Source organism: Hordeum vulgare, chromosome 6H (assembly GCF_904849725.1).
Source record: "Hordeum vulgare subsp. vulgare chromosome 6H, MorexV3_pseudomolecules_assembly, whole genome shotgun sequence".
Classification (NCBI taxonomy): domain Eukaryota; kingdom Viridiplantae; phylum Streptophyta; class Magnoliopsida; order Poales; family Poaceae; genus Hordeum; species Hordeum vulgare.
This window is the reverse complement of record NC_058523.1, coordinates 209,190,832-209,213,870: the sequence shown is the minus strand read 5'-3', so window position 1 is coordinate 209,213,870 and position 23,039 is coordinate 209,190,832. Positions and strand designations below refer to the sequence as shown.

Below are 23,039 nucleotides of genomic sequence, written 5' to 3'. Positions count from 1 at the left end.
GGTATTCTATTGATTCACTTAATATATGTTATGCGTCAACTTGTTGATTCCGCTAACCTTGGGGATCTATGTATAGGGATTGATTGCATGTTTTCATAGTACATTCTCTAATAGAAATCTTGAAGTACTGTTTGAAGTTCTTTTGTCTTGGATTGAATATGATGAATCTGAAATTGTTTGATGCATGTCGTATAATTAATCCACGGATACTTGAGGTGACATTGGAGTATCTAGGTGACATTAGGGTTGATTGATATGTATGATGGGTGTTATTTTATTACGAACTCTAGGATTGTTTGTGACAATTATAGGAATAGCTCAAAAGATTGATCGGAAAGAATAACTTTGAGGTGGTTATACTACCTACGCCAATTTCATCTTATGTTCTATGGTACTTATGAACTTTAGAGTGATTCTTTGTTGCACGTTGAGGGATAATCATATGATTCTACTATGTTAGAATTGTTGAGAGATTGCACTAGTGAAAGTATGAACCCTAGGCCTTATTTCCAAGCATTAATATGTCGTTTTGCTCATTGTTTACTAATTATCACCTTGTTGTTTTATTTGTTCGGATTATAAAAATCTATTTCTACTATCCATGCTACACTTGTATCACCAACTCTTCGCCGAACTAATGCACATATACAATTTGCCATTGTATTAGGTGTGTTGGAGACACAAGAGATTTCTTATATTTGATTGTAGGGTTGTTTGAGAGAGACCATTTTCATCCTACACCTCCCATGGATTGATAAACCTTAGGTAATCCACTTGAGGGAAATTTCCTGCTGTCCTACAAAACTCTGCACTTGGAGGCCCAACAACGTCTACACGAATAAAATTGTGTATTAGACATCTTGGTTTGTGAAGTTAGTGTGTTGAAGGTTTGGAGATCATCGAAAGGTATCTACCCCGGGTGCAATAAACCAAAGTCTGATTAGATTCGCGTTGCAGGAGAATAGGGCACAGAGAGGTTTGCTCCTTTGTTCAATCACAAGTCCCTCCAACAAGACATAGCTCTTTCACACAAGGGTGAACTGGTCTACTAAATTATGTGTCGCCATCGAGCACCACTGGTTCATTCTACTCCTCTAAACCACTTTATGTGGTTAATTTTTTGTGCTCTATTTGATAGATATCCTAGTATCATTTATATGTACATATTTTTTATTTATTTTGCATGATATGTTGTTCAGTATATTTCAGTTTATTGTGCTCAAGGTAGTTTGCTTGTATGCTTGTCTATTTGTTACTTGGTGTTACTTTGTCATTCTGCTAGGTTGCATTATGTTGAGCATTTCACACTAGTATGCCTGGAATTCATACTCGGTTTCCATTTCTGCTTGTATCTCCATGGTATTTATTCTATTCTCATTTTGTATCACTATTGTCATCGTGGAACTTTTCCTTCACTATACCTGAGGAATTATCATAACGTTCATCGAAAGTTGTGTTTGATCTCTCTTATTACGTTTCTTTCTATCTAGTGTATGAGCGTGCTTTGTTTCATTGGCCCTCTTTTAGTTCTACTTCCACTGTTGGGTCGGAAGGATTTGAAATTTCAAAAGAAATTTCCAATCTCCCACTCACCCCCCCCCCCCTCTGGTTGATATACTCTTGGTGCTAACAAGAGGGAAAGAGAATAATATTGAAGAAAGAAGGAAAGGGAGCACCTTCCCAAGGTTGTTAAGTCCACATCCACCACCTTATCACCTTCAAGATGCAGATCCATCATCTTTAATGAGATTGTTCCAATCCTAGCTCTTGCAGCCCCAAATCTTGTTGATGTTATCGAAGATGCAGAAATCTTGATGTATGAGAGCCTCTAGTGCTACCTAGAGAAGAACTTGTTGTATCCCACATTAGATAATAGTGGAAGAGGATTTGGGTGGCTTCGCTCATGCTTTTTCCCTCAAGTTGGTGGGGGCTAGTAAAAATTTTGGTGTCTTTATGTTGATGTTTGCTACTATTCAAAAAGTTACACCTACCACCAAACATTGTTTGCGGAGTGTCTGGTGTGCTACGAAACATATTTCCTCCACATATATGTTGTTGCATATGTTTCCTTTCGTGCTAAACAACGATCCTTGAGTGGGTACATGAAGTGGTGTTGAGATTACTTTATTTTGGTTGTAGTTTTCAGTTCACCACAAGTGTGTTTGTGCGTTAATTCCCAACAACTATGAACCTTGTGTGGCACTATGTAGCTTTTTATTCCATTATTTACACTACCAAATGACTCGTTACTCCACTTGGTAGGTGAGAATGATATCACATGTAGTTTTCCTAGAATGCTTGCATCAAAGTCATCTATTCCCTTCCACGTCATGTTTTAGAGAGCATGGAAGCATATCATTCATGAGCTTCCAACATTACTTCATATATGAATACGAGAATGCATGCCTAGGACGATGAGGGTGAACATGTTATAACATCTATGGAATTGACCATCTCTTTGGGGGGGCAAAGTTTACAAACCTAAATTGTTATTCCAATTAGATTTACAATGTGTATTTTACTTTATTTGATACAACCTAAATTGATGATCAAAAATGTGAGTTTGGTAATAACGTATTTAAAACTTTTGACAGATGGCTAAGCAAGTTGAACTAAAGGGGGGATAAGGTCCCTCTAGAGCTTAAAAGGGTCGTGCTCACATAGTGGTGGACTAGTAGGCGTAGCTCGTTATTAGAGAGCTTAGGGTATCTCCAACGCCATCCATCAAAACCCCGCTAAATTCCTGGAACACGCAATCCGGACAGTTTGTTTCATATAATGTCGTGCATCAAACGTCCATGGACTGGTCGACACGTCCAGATGCCCGCAAACCGGTAGAAAAATTTGGTGAGGTTTGTGGTTGTATGACACTCCGTACCTAGCGAAAAACCCACCTAGATCCTCGCTCCGCTTACTCCATCTCTTCTCCTCGATCTCTATATGTGTAGTCTCAGACGAGCATCACCGTTGTACCACACAGCCCACAGTCGTGGCTTATCGGATCTAGCCTACGTCTCCCTTCCAACCTTGGTTCGTCCATTGCCCAAGTACAATCTGCCCACGCACATTGCCCATGGCGTACACCACGCCCAAATAAGTGTTCATCCAAATTCTATAAAAATTTATTGACGTTTTTGTTGTTTACTTTGAAGCAAACGCGATGGATTCAGACGCGAGACTACTTCTACCCAGAGTTCATGGATTCATCATCGTCAATGGGGAACGAATATGTGGATCAAACAATGATGATGAGTTTGGTTATTGAAGATGTGGAATGTGCGAGGATTGTGTTCTTGATTTCAAGGGATTCATCAATGGGCATCAAGTGTTGAATCGGCATAGGGCTCGGGGCATATGATGTTGATGAAGGACTACTTTTTACCCAATGTGTCATTCATGTTATTTTTTCACCCTCGATTTCTGATGAGCCGAACTATGTTCGACCGGCTCTACAATGGTACATGTGCCTATGGTGACTGTGTCACCTAGAAGAAGGATGATGTTGGAAACATTGGATTATGTGGTTACCAGAATTGCACATCTGCATTGAGGATGCTTACATACGGCACACCCACAGATTCATGGGACAACTACCTCCGAATGTCCAAAGCACATGTCTCGAAGTCATGGTTAGGTTTGGTACTACGGTGGTCAAGGAATTTGGACCGGAATACTTGAGAGAACCAACTGCGAAAACACCGCATAGCTCACGGCATTGTGAGATGCAAGCGGGGTGGCCCTTTTGACGTGATAATTCTTTTGACGGTGTTGTCCTTCTTCGTTTGGTGGCTCGAATCCCTGTGTTGCATGCACCGATAATGAAAGAATTTTTCATCTGCACAAAAGGGCAATATCAAGGTTATTGCAAGAAGCCCACTATCAGTGTTCGAGCAGTCGCATCATAAGACATTTGGATTTGGCACTTTCTTTGGGATGCGTGAGTCTCACAGTGACATCAGCATGCTGCAACGGTCTATATTGTTTGTACGGTTGTGTGCGGGAGAAGATCCTACATGCAACTATAACATCGATGGTCATGACTATAACATGGGCCATTATCCTTTGTGATAGTAACTATCCTTCGTGGGCGACCTTTTTCAAGACCGTGTGTTATCCAACGAGTGGAAAAAAACCTTACTTTACCCAAAGAACTAAAGGAGCTAAAAAGGATGTCGAGAGGGCATGTGGAGTGCTTCAATCCCATTTTGCACTTGTTCGAGGACGAATTTAAACACATGGGTGACCTATCTAACTTCGAGAACAGAATCGAACAACCTTTTGAAGGTTGTATCCAAATGCATCAATAGAAGGAGAACTGAATGATATCTTTCTTAAAACAAACAAAACCAAAAGAAAGAAAAAATACAATCATGATCATCTAAGCCCCTTCTTGAGGTCTTGCTTTAAAATACGAAAGAGAGTTAATAGCATGAAACAATCAAGCAACTTCAAAATGATCTGTTTAAGCATTTTTTTTTGGCACTTCAAAGTGAGAAATTCAATAAGTTGAACTCAAATTTGAACAAATTTATTGGATGTGTCCTAACTCGAATCCACTATTCAAATTTGTCCCTAATTTTCAGTTATGCTTAAATTTACCCCTTTGCAGTCACGTGCACTTTTAGAATTACCCGTCTGTGCCATTTCCGTCGATCAACGGGCTTTGACCGTCTCGTGAAAATAACTCGATAACAGTAAATTCGGAAAAAATAGCAAACAAAATTTAAAAATCAAAAAAAATATGGGTCGAAGATACTCGGGTGCGCAAGATATATGTAATTTTTTGTGCTGTTTGGACATTCCGGGAGCTCGTACCAAAGAAGAAGAAAAATTATACAGTAAATTCAAAAAAATAGCAAGAATTTTTTTTAAATGTGATTTATTTTTTATGTCCAATAAGCTTGGGTGCACAAGGTGCACGCAATTTTTTGTTATGTTTGGACAGTGTAGGAGCTCGTAAAGAAAAAAAAATTGACTCGACAAAAAACTTCAAAAAGATGCACTATATTGTTGTTGTTTTTTTGCTAGAGCTCCTCACATGCCATTTTATCATAACAATTTGCATGCACATTACCCACCCAAGCATCTTAGACGCTACAAAAATTCAGATTTTTTAAATTTTCTTTTTTTTTTTATTTACTATGCATACAATTTTAATTATTATTTTTCTTTCATACAAGCTTCAATAGCACGAAAATTTGCACATTTGATCCCTCAAAATGTCAGATTTTTAAAAATTACTTTATTTTTGAAAAAAATACTGTTCACGGTTACTGTTTGCAGAGCATTTCTATAAAGGGACTTGAAAAATAGGGACAAATCTAAGTACGTGATTCGGATAAAAATATAAATGGTCCATATTTTAATCTATATTACCTACTAATGAAGCACCTATTGCTTTTTTGGTACTCATTAAATTTATTCCTAAAGTTTATCAAAATTACCCACCAATGCCACCCGTTAATGACAAAAACGATTCGCTTTTTGAACTTTGATTCGGCTCTTTTTTTCAGATTCTAAAGGATGCGGTTCCCATATTTTTTTCACAGGCACAATGTTAGTCCAACTGGTTGGGTGCGCCTTGTTCCACCCACCCAGGAGACCTAAGTTCGATCCCTATTGCAGCCTACAACCTTTTTTTTCTTCTATTTCGCATTTTTCTATTTTTTTCTCTTTTGCCTTTATTTTAATAAACTTTGCACACATGTTAATTATGGATTAAAGGAATGTTAAATTTATGGATAAAACAGTTCCCATATATACAAAAAATGTACAGTGCGTATGAACAATAAATAATATATTTTTTTTATTTTAAAAACTATTGATCGTGTATTTAGGAAACTTCAAATGTGCATAGGAAAAATGTTTCCTGTGTATAAGAAAACATATACAAAAATATATAATGTGTATGAAACAAAGTAGATATAAAAAATAGAACTTTTCAAAAATGTTAATCGTGTATTTAAATAATGTAAAACATGTATATAAGAAATGTTCATGATGCATACAAAATATGTAAAATGTGTATTAAAAAAAATAGACATCAAAACTCAATAATGTTTCTGATGTCACATGCAAAAAAATGTTTCTAATCTTCCCTAATAATAAAGCGCGCAGCGCTTCTGCCGTCTGTCGTGGCAATTTTGCAGAAAACCCCCTGTATTTTGTTGAAATCAACCTGCAGTCCTTCATTAAGTGGGAAAAAAACTGCCCCGTTACCTCCATCTTCCCCACCCCGCAGATCGAACCAGAGAGAGAAGAAGAGGGGAACCACCGCCGCCCCCGCCGTCCCCGCCACAAGCCCCCGGCAAGCGCCGCCCTCCGAGGAGGAGATGCGAGAGAGGAGGGATCCGGACGGAAGGTTCCGAGAGATGGGAGTCCCAGCGTTCTACAGGTGGCTGGCAGACCGGTACCCATAGACGGTGTCGGACGCGGAGGAGGAGGAGCCCGTGGAGCTCGAGCCCGGGGCCTTCATCCCCGTCGACCCCCGCCGCCCCAACCCCAACGGCCTCCAGGCCTCCGTCGTCGCGCTCGCCGACCAGCTCTGCCGCCTCCACCTCGGGCAGATGCAGCCCATGCCCATGGCGCGCCTCACCTCCTCGGACGAGAAGCTCCGCCCCCTCCACGTCGGGTAGACGCAGGCGCAGGTCGTGCCGGCTCCCCCTGTGCTGCCCGCCTCCCCGGCCGAGAAACACGCGGCGATGCCCAAGAGCATCTCCATCCACTCCAAAGGCTACCTGAAGCATCGCGTGACGAAGCCGGTGAACGTCGGCTCGGTGAGATCATCGAAACCCAACCCCTCCATTCCCCCGACTCAATCCCGCGGCTCTGTGCCAGTCCAATCCATGACGCTCACGTGTTCGACCATTTGCTTGTGTCGATGCAATGACAGCAGCAGCGCGTGGGTGTGGACGGCGCGAAGGAGGAGGAGCACAAGGGCGGAAGCGATGGCGGGGAGAAGGGCGGTCAGGTCGCCACGGCTCCCGGCGGGCTGAAGTTCCAGGTGCTATATATGCCACATCAGAAAACAAACAAAAAACACAAAAATGGGAGACCTAAGTAACGCAAATTTTGATTAGATGCACAGAGCAAACGACACTTGAGTCAAGAGAGTTAGGACATACCGGCAAAAATGTGAATATTTGAGCTGCTTATCGGTGGGGTTGATCTGGGATTCTGGATCATGAGAGAGGTAAATTCATGTGTTGGAGGGTACTTTCGTACATGGTTTGTTATGTAAGTCATTCTGAATTGCTAGCTGACCTTCACGTTTCTCTAAAATTGTGCGCAGCTGCCAGGGTATGATCCGTGCAGTGATTATCATATCAATGGCTATCTCAATGATCCAGCAGTGCAGGACGCTTTCCATGCTAGGATGACAGAGTGGTCACCCTGCAAGTAATTAGATGAACTGGACACTGATTTAGCATATACCGGTCAACAATTTTGCAATGATTTTCACCCACACGTCCGAAAGTTAACCGTGTGATTCATGCTTGTAGAAACTTTAAGTGGAAAGATGCGCGAGTGACTATGCTGCCATCCATCAAGTTCTTGATCAAGAACAAGCTTCACGTTTGGATATTCAAGTAGTAACAGATTAACATCAGTTATTCTCAGACACCTAAAAAATATTTAGTTTTAGTAGTACAATAAACTTTCCTGCATTTTACAGTGGTGATTTCGACTCCGTATGCCCTCTTCCGGCGACGAGGTACTCTATTCAAGACCTTGGCCTTCCTGTGACCACTCCATGGCGCCCATGGGTGGCAAAGGGGGAGGTAATTAAATCCCATCATCCAAAACATTATTCATCTACAATGTTTTGGTCACTCTGAAATTGACGGCTTCACTCACTGGTTAGGTGGCAGGATATGTTCAGCAGTACGCCGGAGGATTGACATTTCTATCAGTGAGAGGTGCCGGTCATCTTGTTCCGTCCTTCCATCCTGAGAGAGCACTCGTAATGTTGACCTCTTTTCTGAAAGGGATGCTTCCACCTTACATTACATAGAAGGTCGGTGAGTCATGCACGAGTTGGCAATTGCTACTACGTGAAAATAGAGTTGCCACTTGCTATGAGTTAATTAATGTTTTCCTTCGGAAGGTTTATTTGCTTAATAATGATATAATATGTACCTGTATCCGGTAGATTTGAAGAAGGTCTCCTGCGCCGACTTTTTTGGAAGACCATCAGTCGTCGCTTAGACCTTCTTTGCCACAGGTATCTACCTTCACCAATCTTCCGCCTCAATCGCTTTAGGTCCTTGAGGGGGCAACACTCTTGTTGCCGGGTCAAAGCATTGTTGCCGTTGCAGCTTTCTTTATCTTACTTTGTCCCTGCCTTGATTATGTTGTTGTAAGGTGTGATCTAGGAGATGACGGAAGTGCTTGTAGTCGCATGCATTAGATGGAGTTGTGTTTGATTTACAGCTATTTACATAAAGATTTTGCTGATATTTTTCTGGGTTGAAGCAAACACATCCAGATAGTTTCAGTATTTTTTCAGAAAAAATGAACTTAAGAAAATAGAAGTTGTGGTTCACACAAGTTATAACTTAATGTCTATGCAGCATCTCGCCATCCATGAAGGCCTGAACATGATTCCTAACTTCCTGAAACCAAGGTTATCCATAGCAGCCTTCCTCTGGGTGTTAGGCTCCACATCATCGTCGGTCGCTGCAGGTCGGTGTCAATGTCGAGGGCTCGAGGCAGGTCGGAATTTAGGAGTTAACTTATGGTTATAGCTTTCTATTGCTTTGTCATCTTCTTTCCTTTGTGAAACTGGCTGCAGCAAGTAGAAATTTAAATTTATGTGAGCAAGTAATTAACACAATTTTTCTGTTGGCATATGCTCAAGCAATCACCTTTTCGATCTGTACTTTTTCATCTTCTTTTCTTTGTGAAACTAGTTGCAACAAGTACCAATTGGAATTGATGCGAGCAAGTGGTAACCATGAACAAGATATAGCAACCATGAACAAGATGTTCCAGATTCTGTAGTATGTGTTGTACAATACACTTCTTTTTTGTTGTAGAATCAGGTCCTTTTATTTTTTATGCTAATATGACATAGATATTTTGATTAGACTCTTGTTGGTCACATATATACATAGTTCTCTGCCCATAACTTGCTGGAATCCGAAAATCCACCATATAATGAGCTTTTCAATATTGTTAGATGATTTCAAAATTGGAGGTTTGACTTTAAATTGTGTTGTTATCACAGAAAATGAATGGCATCGCTGAACTGATAATTGTAGACGATTTTGATAACCGACCTTCAAAAAAGCAAAATATTCTGAATCAGGTGTTTTGGAGACATCACCTATGTCACCATCAATCTCAACATCATCTCCGGTTTTTGAATGTCTTGCATTGATTGCGACGGAATGAGATAATCAGAAAAATCATTATCCATTGCCATCACCTCATTCTCCAAACAGCATGACATTATCTCCAGATTTTGAGTTGATGAATGAAGCAAAAGTGTCAATAAATGATGATAATGAACCATATAAGCATAAACAGATCAAAATTGATGAACCATAAGACTATCTCCCACAATGTAATTCTTTAATTTATAACATGTACTTTAATACCTCGCATCTTCAATCTTTTTTCTATGTGTGTCAGTCTATTCATTATTTGTTCATGTGTATGGTTCACCTATATTTACACGTAGATTTATTCAATACATTTTGTTAAACTTTTTGACCTTTTGCAGATTATGAATTGACAGACCATGATTTATGTGCTTATATAGCAATAGAAACATCTTCAGGAAAAGAATTGTTGGTGACAACAAATGGAAGCTCTGTCTTAGAAAATCAATTGATGTGCCTCCTAGATGAAAAGGGGTGGGTAAATGATAATGTAAGTAACCTTACGCAAACCGAAAAAGGTTCTAATCTGTAATATCCATTACTAATGTATTTTTATAATGTTTATAGGTGATCATCAGTGCATATATATGTTGTTTAAAGGATCAAGTACATGTTTAGAATGATAGTAAAGTATATTTTGAGATTCCTTCTGTTGTTGCACTGTTAAAACCGGATGGTAATCTTGGAATATAACAAGATGAGACCTTTATGACAGAGATTGTTAAAAACTATGTGAAGTATGACATGATAATATTCTGATTGATAATTTCCATGTTCAAGGTTGCATACACTTTTATTTATAGTTTTTTTGTTTCATCAGGATTAAGATGGTTGAACATGTAAGCAGTGTATAATTTTTGCCCGGTGCAACGCACGGGCATTTGTACTATGTATTTTTAAGATGTTTATAGGTGGTCATCAGTGCATATATATGTTGTTTAAAGGACCAAGTACATGTTTAGAATCTTGAAATATAACAAGATGAGACCTTTATGACAGAGATCGTTAAAAACTATGTGAAGTATGACATGATAATATCCTAATTGATAATTTCCATGCTCAAGGTTTCATACACTTTTATTTACAGTTTTTTGTTTCATCAAGATTAAGATCCTCTATTTCATCAGGATTAAGATGGTTGAACATGTAAGCAGTATATAATTTTTGCCCGGTGCAACGCACGGGCATTTGTACTAGTGTATAAAAAATATACAATGATATTTATACAAGTTTTTTGTTTAACATGTAAGCAGTGTATAATTTTTGCCCGATGTAACGCACGGTCATTTGTACTAGTGTATAAAAAATATACAATGATATTTATACAAGCTTTATGTAAACAAATGGCTTAGCTCGATCTTTCATATATATGAAATGTAACATTTGGTAGACATGTACTTACAAATTGATTGTTTTCGATAAAGTTGTTTAATATGTTTGCAACCAAATTAAGACTTCACTTGGATTACAAATACAAACACATATATCAGCAAGATAAAAATAATGTTCTTATCCATATGCTATCATTGATTAACAAAACATACTTTGTCATTTTCATCACAATTCAAATAATGTTTATGCATCTCAAGAAATGTCCTAAAATTTTAAGAACATAATGTGATTACCACAATTAAAGATTATGATTTTTTTTCTCCCATTGCAACGCGTGCCTTTTTGCTAGTTATTTAAAAACTATAAAAAGGTTGAACGGCCTACCCCTATGCCGCCGTTCGAGGACAGGTCCCCAGACGTTTGGGTCGGCCATTGGGAATGCTCTTTCATTTAGGGCTTTTAACTCGTCAGACGTTTCCAGAGTGAAAACATGTCGACGGAACAGGGACAAATGTTACCAGACGATATATAGCAATGATGATTAAATTTGCAAACACTGGTAGCAAAAAACTTCAGTGCCACAAGTCATAAAATCATGTTCTTTTACACCCAGAACGCATCTGGGTTCCATGAGCATTAGCAATGACTATACATAACCTACGATGTCAAAATGCATCAAACAGTCCGCCAGATGCATAAACCAAACAGTTTAAAGGCTCCCCTACATATAATCTCAGATGGCAACAGCTAGCTTGCAAAGACAATCTCTTACAGCACAAATATAGTTCTATCACACCAATATTGTTCCTACCACGAAAGGCTTGGTTTTCAGGGTTTTCTAACGCTCTGCGTATGGAAACTAAGGAATACAACACAGTTTAATGTGTAGCCGCTACACCAAACTACGGGCAGGCTCAGCAACAAAGATTACACTTGTCTCTGGTTACGACTTTAATTCAACAAAACCAAAAATGTTCTGATGCCTCTGTTTAGGTAACCCAAGATGAATGCCCAACTTCTAGGAGATCCCATGGAGATGAGTGCGCTTATTGCATCCTAGAAAAAACCACACGGGTTTGCACTCATTTCCCATAGGGATGGTACCTGCTAGAGCCCCGACCACCTGCACTTCCACCACCACCACCACCAGCACCCCCTGCTCCTGCCCCTGCTCCTGCTCCCCCATAACTACCATATCCACCAGCACCGTAGCCACCAGGAGCGCCGCCGCCATAGGCACCACCTCCATAAGCACCCCCACCATAGGCACCGCCTCCATAAGCACCCGCACCATAGGCACCACCACCATATGGTCCGTATGCACCATAAGCACCACCGTACATAGAGCCTCCATAGCCACCACCAAAACCAGACCCATATCCAGCATTGCCTCCATAGGCAGCGGCAGCAGCGGCGGCACCATAGCCTCCTCTACCATAACCATATCCCGTGCTATCATAATAACTTCCTGCAGCAGCAGACCGATGACCACCAGCACCATAGCCATAGCCGCCGCCACCAGCGCTGCTACTGCCACCACCAGCAGCAGCTCCACCACTACGGTAAGAACTACGGTAACCACCACCACCAGAGTGACTAGATCTCCCATTGCTACTGTGATCACCACCATGTTTCTTTGGTTCAGCCTTCTTTATTTCAACCTGTGAAGAAATTTACTATGATTTGTCAACTAAAAGCAATATCAAGCTCGCAGCTCAATTTGATGTAAAACAAATAATCTTCTATATGTAAGTGGTGCATCTGAGATAAAAGTTTCCAATCCATCTGGCTCAGCAAGAAAATACCAGCAATGCATAAAGAACTCTAAACATTAGAAGGACATGTCCAATATAGTAGCAGCAATAACCACAAGAAGATAAAACCACAATAAGAAGCTTTTAGAAGGGATTCCATTCACCACTTTGGAGCAAATCTCATAACTGAGCAGTTAAGTGCAGAAATCCTCATGAACGTTTATCTCTACTATCCTTACCTTATATATTTCCTATAAGATAATGGAACTCAGGAAGAACTACTTAAATAAAAAGGTTTGGAAACAGGAGAAGATACAGACCTGCTTCCCACCAAGATCACGCATTCTTCCCTCGGATATGACCCTTTCGACAGAATCCTCACTTTCAAAAGTGACAAAACCAAAACCTCTCGAACGGCCAGTGCTGTGATCCACCATTATCTGATGTTCAACCACGTTGCCATATGAGGAAAAGTGATCCCTCAAATCATCTGAAATTAAAAGCTTGTAAGTTTTACCATAACCAAAATAGGTACAAGGTTGGTCATTTGCAGCTAATACCAACTAATACCTTCAGTTAGTGTTGATGGTAGCCCACCAACAAAGATCTTTCTTGTCTTGGGGCCATCTTTTGAGGACATTTCTTCCCTCGGGACTGTCCTTTTGACTTCAACCTGGATAGTTCATAAGTTGAGAGAGATACAGAGAAGCTGAACGCTTCAAATCAACTGTGCAACTATTAACTAAGAATAAACTTTACAATGAGGTCCCACATAACGGCCAATCTAGATTAAGATATCCTACCGTTCTTCCATCTATATTGTGTTCATCCTCCAAAACCTTGTCTATTACAGATGGATCAGAAAATGTAACAAATCCAAATCCACGAGGCATCTTAGTATGCTTGTCCTTCATAATTACAGAATCAGTTATAGCCCCATACTTCCCAAAATGCTTGGAGAATGATTCTACATACAAACAAATAAACCATACACAATTGTCAATTGGCGAAAGAAAATTAACTGGATTGCTAAAAAGAAACCAGGGAATATTGAAGAAATAGCTGAGTGTTTTTTACACGATAGAAACATTTCATATAAAAAGCAGCAACAACAGCTAACATACTCAGAAACCAAGAACACCAACAGATACACAAACATTACTAAAAGAAAGTCAACTCATTCTCATGCCTACTTTCCTTTAAGAACTACAAGTATATTAATGCATGAAACAAATGAATATTACTGAATTCAAAGGAGACCGATGTGCAACATACAAGAGTGAAACATTCTAACATAACTAATAAAGAAGAAATAAAGGAGATGCAAAGATGAAACAGAGTTGTTCTTGCCCGAGTATCTTTTATCAAAATAAATGTATGCTATCGATAACAAGATAAACTAAATGCAAGATACACATAGATACGGTTAAATGCACTGACCGCAAAAAAAATTATCTTCTGTATAACATAACTTCATTCCTATATTTACCGAAATTAAAAATAAGATAGACATGATTTGTAAGTGGTACAGTATTACTCCCTCCATTCCAAAACATAAGTCTTTTTAGAGATTTCACTATGGACTACATAGTGATGTATATAGACATAATTTAGAGTCTAGATTCACACATTTTGCTCCGTATGTAGTCCGTAGTGGAATCTCTAGAACGACTTATATTTAGGAACGGAGGGAGTAGTTTGCAAAAACTAGGACTAACCCCTCAAGCAATAGTGACCGAGCTGGTATATTTGACAATGGAAGACAAATAATGGAACCTTCTGTTTGGATGAGACTACAAACTAATGCAATAACCAAACTATACTGAACCTGAAAGCAGCAGTGAATAACAAAGTATAAACAGCTATCCTTCAGGAGATGTTAAGAAGCAGAACTGTTTCAAAGTACAAACAACTGGACCAATATGCTCATGAAAGTTTTACAACACATGTACCCAAGACATCACTTTTTCCCGCTAGCTGATTGATAAAAGATTGATTAGGTACACATTGCACACGCACACATTATAGAAGTAATCCGCATTACCTACGATATTACCAAAACTTGCAACCCCGAAAAAAGAACACAAAACATATGAATAAGATCAATCTATCATAGCTACACAAATCCTCAAACTGCACTACAGGTATTGACCACTTCTGAATGTCTTAACATCTGCCATTAGAAAATCTGTGGCAGTGTATTCAAAGAACAATACTTCTACTATAGCTAATTTCCTCTCCAGATTTTCTATCAAGATGATGCATCTAACAAAGGCTGGACAATTGAAGATTGGCATTTGAACGAATGTAACATCCCTAGACAATAGCAACTATGAGTGAAGTAGAAAGAAAACACAAGAGCCGTCTTATACCTTCAGTTGTCTCCCATGCAACGCCTCCGACGAAAATCTTCCTGCAAAGACTCCAAACATCAGTACACCAACACTCCGCGAATCCAAGACAAACAGAAAAAATAGTTCAAATCACCTACCCCGACGAATCACCGCCCCCAGCCCTCCCGTCATCCCCACCGGCGTCACCATAGCCACCACCATCGCCCACATCTCGCCGTCCCCTCCTCCCGGGGTGGCCCTCCTCGTCGACCTCCTCCACTTCCTCGACCTCATCCTCGTACCCGTTCATGGCGTGCTGGTTGTCCTCCGGATACCCCGCCATGCCACCAGCCCCCAGCCGCCGCCTGCAACAACCAGCGGAATCTGAGCACCCACACGAAGCGGAAAAGAAATACACCTACTAGCCCGCGGCCGGGGAGAGGGCGCGAGGAGCAGATGGGATTACCTCTGCCGGAATCGGGGCAATCTGGTGGTAGGGTTTGGGGCAGGAGCAAACCCTAGGAGCGCTGCTTCTGGTACGGGTTTACAGGGAGGAGGTGGGGAGAGGAAAAACGGAGGCGGCGCGAGGTCAAGTCCAACGCGGAACTGGCTCCGGAGGCGTTTATAAAGTCGTGCACGGAAGGATGAGCAAAACGAAAAGGGTTTATTCCCTTTTGTTTTGTTTCTCTGTTTTTCATCAGGAGGTGTTTAAATGACTAGTATAGTCTCTCCATCAATAAACACGCACGGTCCGTGTCGCCTTCTCTCACAATTAGAGGGCAAACCTACTAGCACCGCCGACGACCCATCCATCACATCATTCTATGTCTCGTCGTCGTCGGAGCAGACGTCGGTGAAGCTACGCGTGCCTTGGGATGGTGGCGCGAGGAGGGGGCTCCTTCTATCAGCGCTCGTGAGCTAGCGACGGGGGTCCATGCGACGTCGCCGTGAGATCCAGTGTGGCATGCCTCTTCGACAGCGACGGGGAGTGAATCTAGGGCTGCCCAATCCGAATGTGGGGCGTGTCGATGGGGGCTTGTGGCGGCGGCAGCAAGCTCGTGGTGACCTTCCTGCTGGTGGCGTCACGGTCGGGCCTCGATCTCGCAAGGCTCGCGATGTGTCTTGGTGGTTAGCGCGCTGGGGCTCGATGATGCGCACTAGGTGGAGGTGGAGAGGGTGGCACAACTGGTTGGTGGTGGCGACTCGCGGTAGAGCGCGCAGGCCACTAGTGGCTTGGTGATACATTTCTAAACGTAGTGATATTTTTTATTATTTCATACTATATTATCAATCTTGAATGTTTTATATGCAATTATATGTTATTTTATATCATTTTTGAAAACTAACCTATTAACCTAACGTCAACTGTAGTTGTTGTTTTTACGTGTTTTTGGCTTTTTAGGAAACTAGTACCAAATGGAGTCCAAACGCTATAAAACTTTTCAATGATTTTTTTTGGACCAAAAAAGGACCAGGAAACTTCGAGGGAGACCAAACAACACACGAGGAGACGACAAGGCAACAGGGCGCGCCCACACGGGGGAGGGGGTAGGCGCACCCTTATGCCTCGTGGGGCCCACGTGGCTTCCTCTGACCTAATTCTACATCCATAAATTCTCTAAAATCGTGAAACCAATAGAGAGCTACCCGAAACATTTTTTTTGTCGCCGCAAGTCTTTGTTTCGATGGGAGGCCATCTGGAGACCTTTTTCGGTGCCCTGGCGGAGGGGAATCGATCACGAAGGCCGTCTAAATCAACATTGTTGCCTCCACGATGATGTGTGAGTAGTCCACCACAAACTTACGGGTCCATAGCTAGTACCTAGATGGCTTCTTCTCTCTCTTTGATCTTCAATACAAAGTTCACCGCGATTCTTGCGGTGATCTATTCCATGTAATCCTCTTTTGCGCTATGTCTGTTGGGATCCGATGAATTGTGGGTTTATAATCAGATTATTCATGAATATATATTGAATCTTCTTTGAATTATTTTATGCATGATTGTTATAGCTTCATATTTTTCTCTGATTTATCGGTTTTGTTTGGCCAACTAGATTGATTTATCTTCAGTGGGAGTGGTGTGTTGTGATGGATTCAATCTTGCATTGCTCAATCCGAGTGACAAAGAGGGACATGACACGTATTGTCTTGCTGCCATTATGGATAAAACGACGGGGTATGAACATATTTTTGTCTTGCTTTATCTACATCATGTCATCTTGCTCCAAGCATTACTCTGTTTAATGCTTAATACTCTAGATGCATGTTGGATAGCGATCAATGAGTGGAGTAATATGTGACAGCCCGAGACCGACGCTCCAGAAGATTCTCCTTTTATTTCGTTCTCGTCGTATGGTTCGTTTGTGTGTGCATTCATCATCGCATCATCCGCATTGCATCGACACTCCGTTGTTGTCAGTTTTCAAACCTGCATCCGTTATTAGTTATCGGTTCTCTCCGTTATCGTCGTTGAGCATTTTGAGACCAACCGCACACGCACGCGCCCGCGACATCGATAAAATATTGTTTTTAAAAGTGTGTATAAAAAATTCTCGGATTGTGTTGAAACTTAGCATGCGGTCTCATTTTAGTGTAGGTAGGCCGCATGCCAAATTTCATCGCAATCGGAGTTCGTTTGATACCCGAAACGTTAAACCTATAACGGCACTATAGTCGGTTTATTGTTGGACGTTTCGGTGTTTTAAAACTCGTGTCACGGGACACGCCATTCTCCCCTCTCATCCCAGCCACCTAACCCTAGGGCGCAACCGGAGCTGTCCAATCGAGGTCGAAGGGTCCGAAAACGACTCAAATAGCTAACCATAGCCCTTGTCTATATATAGACAACACCAACCCCTGTGCCTCGTTGAGCCCTGCAGCTTCGCTCGCCGCCGGAGCGCCACCTCACACCCGCAGACCCCTCTGGTCGCCCCGTCGTCGCGGCCTCTCGAGCCGCTCACCGGAGCACTGCCCCGCCGCCCGAAGCTCCTCTAGAGTCTGCCCGAGCTCCCCGCGTCGGAGCTCGCTGCCACCCCGCCCCGCGCCACCAGCCCTCGCCCCCGTCGGGAGCAGACGGACCACCCCTAAATCGAGCGCCCGTCCCCGCGTCCCCTGGCATCCCCTCCGGCGAGCCGCGCCGCCACGTCGAGCCCATCGCCGGTGATCCGATCCAGATCGGATCGAGGCACTGCAGCGCCTCGCTCGCCCTAGTTGATCGCGGATGGGCTGGCTCGCTCCGACATGCCCACCAACTGCCTCCAGAGCCCCGGCCCAGCCCAGCCTTCGGCCTACTCCACCTCCCCACCAGTCGGCCTGTTAGGCCCGAGGTGAGCACCCGAGCCTCTATCCCCCGCCTCGGCGCATTGTAGCTAAGATGCACCCATGCATTGTGTTGGGTAACGTAGCATAAATTCAAAAAAATTCCTACGCATATTCAGATCTTCCTATGGAGAGACCAGCAACGAGAGAGGGGTGAGAGCATCTTCATACCTTTGAAGATCACTAAGCGGAAGCGTTACTAGAACGCGGTTGATGGAGTCGTACTTGCGGCGATTCAGATCGCGGTGTGATTCCGATCTAGTGCTGAACTACGGCACCTCCGAGTTCAACACACGTGCAGTCCGGTGACGTCTCCCGCACCTTGATCCAGCAAGGAGGAGGGAGAGGTTGGGGAAGAACTCCAGCAGCATGACGGCGTGGTGTCGATGGAGAGACTAGGTCTCCCGGCAGGGCTTCGCCAAGCACCGGCACAGAGGAGGAGAAAGAAGGGCACGGCTTCGCCGAGAGAGAGAGAAAACCGTGTGCAAAACAGCCCCGAAACCTCAACTATATATAGGGGGAGAGGGAGGGGGCGCAGCCCTTAGGGTTCCCACCCCCAAGGGGTGCGGCAGCCCCATCTGCGCCAGGAGGTGGCGGCCAGTAGGGGAGGAGGGGTGTGGCGCACCCCTGGTGGGCCTTAGGCCCACCTGGCTTAGGGTTTGCCCCCCTTTCCCTCTCCCCTGCGCCTTGGGCTAAGTGGGGGGCACACCAGCCCACCTAGGGGCTGGTTCCCTCCCCCACTTGGCCCATCTAGCCTCCCGGGGTCGTTGCCCCCCTTCGGTGGACCCCCGGGGCCACCTCCGGTGGTCCCGATGGTCCCGGTACGTTACTGGTGATGCACGAAACACTTTCGGTGTCCGAAACCATCCGTCCTATATATCAATCTTTACCTCCAGACCATTCTGGAGATCCTCGTGACGTCCGCAATCTCATCTGAGACTCCGAACAACTTTCGATAACCTCGTATAACAATTCCCTATAACCCTAGCATCATCGAACCTTAAGTGTGTAGACCCTACGGGTTCGGGAGACAGGCACACATGACCGAGACACCTCTCCGGCCAATAACCATCAGCGGGGTCTGGATACCCATGGTGGCTCCCACTTGCTCCACGATGATCTCATCAGATGAACCACGATGTCCAGGATTCAATCAATCCAGTATACAATTCCCTTTGTCTGTCGGTATAGTACTTGCCCGAGATTCGATCGTTGGTATACCTATACCTTGTTCAACCTCGTTACCGGTAAGTCTCTTTACTCGTTCCGTAGCACGTCATCGTGTGACTAAATCCTTAGTCACATTGAGCTCATGATGATGTTCTACCGAGTGGGCCCAGAGATACCTCTCCGTCAGACGGAGTGACAAATCCCGATCTCGATTCGTGCCAACCCAACAGATACTTTCGGAGGTACCCGTAGTGCACCTTTATAGTCACCCAGTTACGTTGTGACATTTGATACACCCAAAGCACTCCTACGGTATCCGGGAGTTGCACAATCTCACGGTTGAAGGAAAAGACACTTGACATTAGAAAAGCTTTAGCATACGAACAATACGATCTAGTGTTATGCTTAGGATTGGGTCTTGTCCATCACATCATTTCCCAATGATGTGATCCCGTTATCAATGACATCTAATGCCCATGATCAGGAAACCATGATCATCTATTGACTAATGAGCTAGCCAACTAGAGGCATGCTAGGGACACATTGTGATCTGTTTATTCACACATGTATTACTGTTTCATGTCAATACAATTATAGCATGAACAATAGACGATTATCATGAACAAGGAAATATGATAATAACCATTTTATTATTGCCTCTAGGGCATATTTCCAACATACTGTTGGCCCAGCTGTTTAGATTCGGCCCGTTAGTTTTTTTAGGATTGTGAATTTAGTATTTTCAGGAAAAATGCATATTTTCAAATGCCCGTATCTTTTAATCCGTGCGTCGGATTGTGACAAGTTATGTATGTAAAACATGTAGAATTTCGTGTAAATTAATATTTTCCAACTTTCTTGCATATTTAAAGTTGTTTTATGTGCTATTTGCATCGGTTTGCGTGTCGACGTGATAGAAACGGTTTAGCTCGTAGTTAATTAACCGTAGCTCCGTTGGAGGTCAGACATATATGTAAATGGACTAGAACGATGAGTAGAATCACGTGAACCACTTTGTTTTGCCGTTTAAAAAACATAAAAGGTGATTAGGACAAATCTATACATATTTAGAATTTAACACATGAGGTCAATTCAGGGACGCTACATGTCGTTTCCGGACTCATTTAAAATGCCTAGATAGGTAGATTAATTTGGCTTCATCTCTTGCCATGTTTAAAAACATTTAATATTTTCGTGTAAATAAATGGGGGTGAACTAAATAATTCGTATGTGGAGTTTCGTCAATATGCAACTCGTTGCATATCGAGTTGCATATTGAGCTTCACTTAATGTGTAGTGTTTGATTATGTGAATTGCCATGCCCTGCCTTGCATATTTGAAACCGATCATGCATCATATATGAACTGCATCATGTCGTACATTGTTGTGGTCGATATCGTGTGTTGATTCTGGTTTCTGGGTTTTTTCGTCTCGATAGAGTTCCGATCCGCTTCGAAGTGTGAGGATCCGTTCGACTACGATGGTTCGTCTGCTTCACGGAGTCGTTCTTCTTCCAAGAAGGATCTCAGGCAAGATGATCATTTCCCTGCATATCATTACCATCAATTCCATGCTAGTTGTCTCGTTTCTTTCGCTATGTCTCGCTGCCTACCACCTTTTTAACATGCCTCCCAACATTGCCATGAAAAGCTTCAACCTGTTCACAACCTAGCAAACCACTGTTTGGCTATGTTACCGATTGCTTAACCATGTGTTAGAGTTGCTAGTTGCAGGTGAAGTTGCTTACATGTGAAAACATGGGTTCCTTGTTATATCACCATATTAATTGATATTTAAATTAATGCACCTATATAGTTGGTAAAAGGTGGAAGGCTTGGCCTTTCTAGCCTGGTGTTTTGTTCCACATTTGCCTCCTTAGTTCGGCTACCGGTGTTATGTTCCATAAATGAGCGCTCCTAACATGCTTGGGGTTGTTATGGGGACCCCCTAGATTCTCGTTTTGGGATAAAGCTCGTCTGGCAAGGCCTAACATTGGTACTATATTTGCCCAACATAATAATTTTGTTAATACTGAAAAAACATAGGGCATCATGAACCCAATGAGTAATTCAACATAATACAAGTAGGGCCAGTGCGGATGGTGCTTGGTCCAAAACAGAGCCACTTGCGGGGCCACCCGGGGAAACTTGGGGGATTTCTATCCGGTCACCGTACGTATTGCTCATTCGTAGTGTCCTCAGAACGAGATACGCGGCTCCTATCGGGATTGTCGACACGCCGGGCGGCCTTGAGCGTCTTGTGCGAGGGATTCCGAGGATACTTTGGGCTATCTCAAGGTTGAGGTTTTCCAATAGGAACCCAAGGAGATCACGGGTTTCCCTGATCAAGGTCATTCCGTCGCAGAGTGTGGTAGTTTGTAGTGGACTAGTTGGAGCACCCCTGCAGGGTTAAATCTTTCGGAAAGCCTTGCCCGCGATTATGTGGTAACGTGGAAACTTTCTTTAACACACGGTTCTAGATAACTTGAAGTTAAATTAATTAAAACTTGCCAACTGAGTGCATAACCGTGACTGTCTCTTTGGTGATCTCCTTCTCCGATCGAGGACACGGTGGGGTTATGCCTGACGTAAGTAGGTGTTCAGGATCATTCATTTGATTATCAGTAGTTCACGTCCGCTACGTGTAGATGGTCTCCCTCTTATTCTTGTACTCGTAAGTTAGCCACCTCAAATAAATGCTTAGTCGCTTGCTGCAACCTCACCACTTAACCATACCTCACCCATTAAGCTTTGCTAGTCTTGATGTCGGAAATATGCCCTAGAGGCAATAATAAATTAGTTATTATTATATTTATTTGTTCATGATAATCGTTTATTATCCATGCTATAATTGAATTGATTGGAAACACAATACTTGTGTGGATACATAGACAAAACACTCTCCCTAGTAAGCCTCTAGTTGACTAGCTCGTTGATCAAAGATGGTCTGGGTTTCCTGACCATAGGCAAGTGTTGTTACTTGATAACGGGATCACATCATTAGGATAATCATGTGATGGACTAGACCCAATCTAATGAACGTAGCATGTTGATCGTGTCATTTTGTTGCTACTGTTTTTCTGCGTGTCAAGTATTTATTCCTATGACCATGAGATCATATAACTCACTGGCACCGGAGGAATGCCCTGTGTGTATCAAACGTCACAACGTAACTGGGTGACTATAAAGATGCTCTACAGGTATCTCCGAAGGTGTTCGTTGAGTTAGTATGGATCAAGACTGGGATTTGTCACTCTGTGTGACGGAGAGGTATCTCGGGGCCCACTCGGTAATACAACATCACACACAAGCCTTGCAAGCAATGTGACTTAGTGTAAGTCACGAGATCTTGTATTAGGGAACGAGTAAAGAGACTTGCTGGTAAACGAGATTGAAATAGGTATGCGGATACTGACGATCGAATCTCGGGCAAGTAACATACCGAAGGACAAAGGGAATGACAAACGTGATTATATGAATCCTTGGCACCGAGGTTCAAACGATAAGATCTTCATAGAATATGTAGGATCCAGTATGGGCATCTAGGTCCCGCTATTGGATATTGACCGAGGAGTCCCTCGGGTCATGTCTACATAGTTCTCGAACCCGCAGGGTCTGCACACTTAAGGTTCGGCGTTGTTTTATGCGTATTTGAGTTATATGGTTGGTTACCGAATGTTGTTCGGAGTCCCGGATGAGATCACAGACGTCACGAGGGTTTCCAGAATGGTCCGGAGACGATGATTG

At 42.7% G+C, this 23,039-nt stretch overlaps 1 protein-coding gene and 1 pseudogene across 1 annotated transcript; one reads left to right on the top strand and one right to left on the bottom strand.

The window, feature by feature from the left end:
- Positions 1–6,371: 6,371 nt before the first annotated feature.
- Positions 6,372–7,402, top strand: LOC123405311 (annotated as a pseudogene).
- A 4,012-nt stretch (positions 7,403–11,414) lies between these two features.
- LOC123406288 (heterogeneous nuclear ribonucleoprotein A0-like) lies at positions 11,415–15,426 on the bottom strand. Its single transcript, XM_045099778.1, has 7 exons — positions 15,272–15,426; positions 14,964–15,170; positions 14,845–14,885; positions 13,276–13,439; positions 13,043–13,145; positions 12,793–12,962; positions 11,415–12,379 (listed from the first exon to the last, which is right to left on the bottom strand). The coding sequence occupies exons 2-7, from the start codon at positions 15,146–15,148 to the stop codon at positions 11,801–11,803; spliced, it is 1,242 nt and encodes a 413-aa protein (XP_044955713.1). The 5' UTR covers positions 15,149–15,170; positions 15,272–15,426; the 3' UTR covers positions 11,415–11,800.
- Between the last annotated feature and the right edge of the window lie 7,613 nt (positions 15,427–23,039).

Coding starts and splice junctions, on each gene's coding strand:
- LOC123406288 (XM_045099778.1), bottom strand. CDS start 15,148: ATGGCGGGGTATCCGGAGGACAACCAGCACGCCATGAACGGGTACGAG. Junction 14,886..14,963: donor GGGGGCGGTGATTCGTCGGG/GTAGGTGATTTG, acceptor GAGTCTTTGCAG/GAAGATTTTCGTCGGAGGCG. Junction 12,963..13,042: donor ACCATCAACACTAACTGAAG/GTATTAGTTGGT, acceptor TTTTAATTTCAG/ATGATTTGAGGGATCACTTT.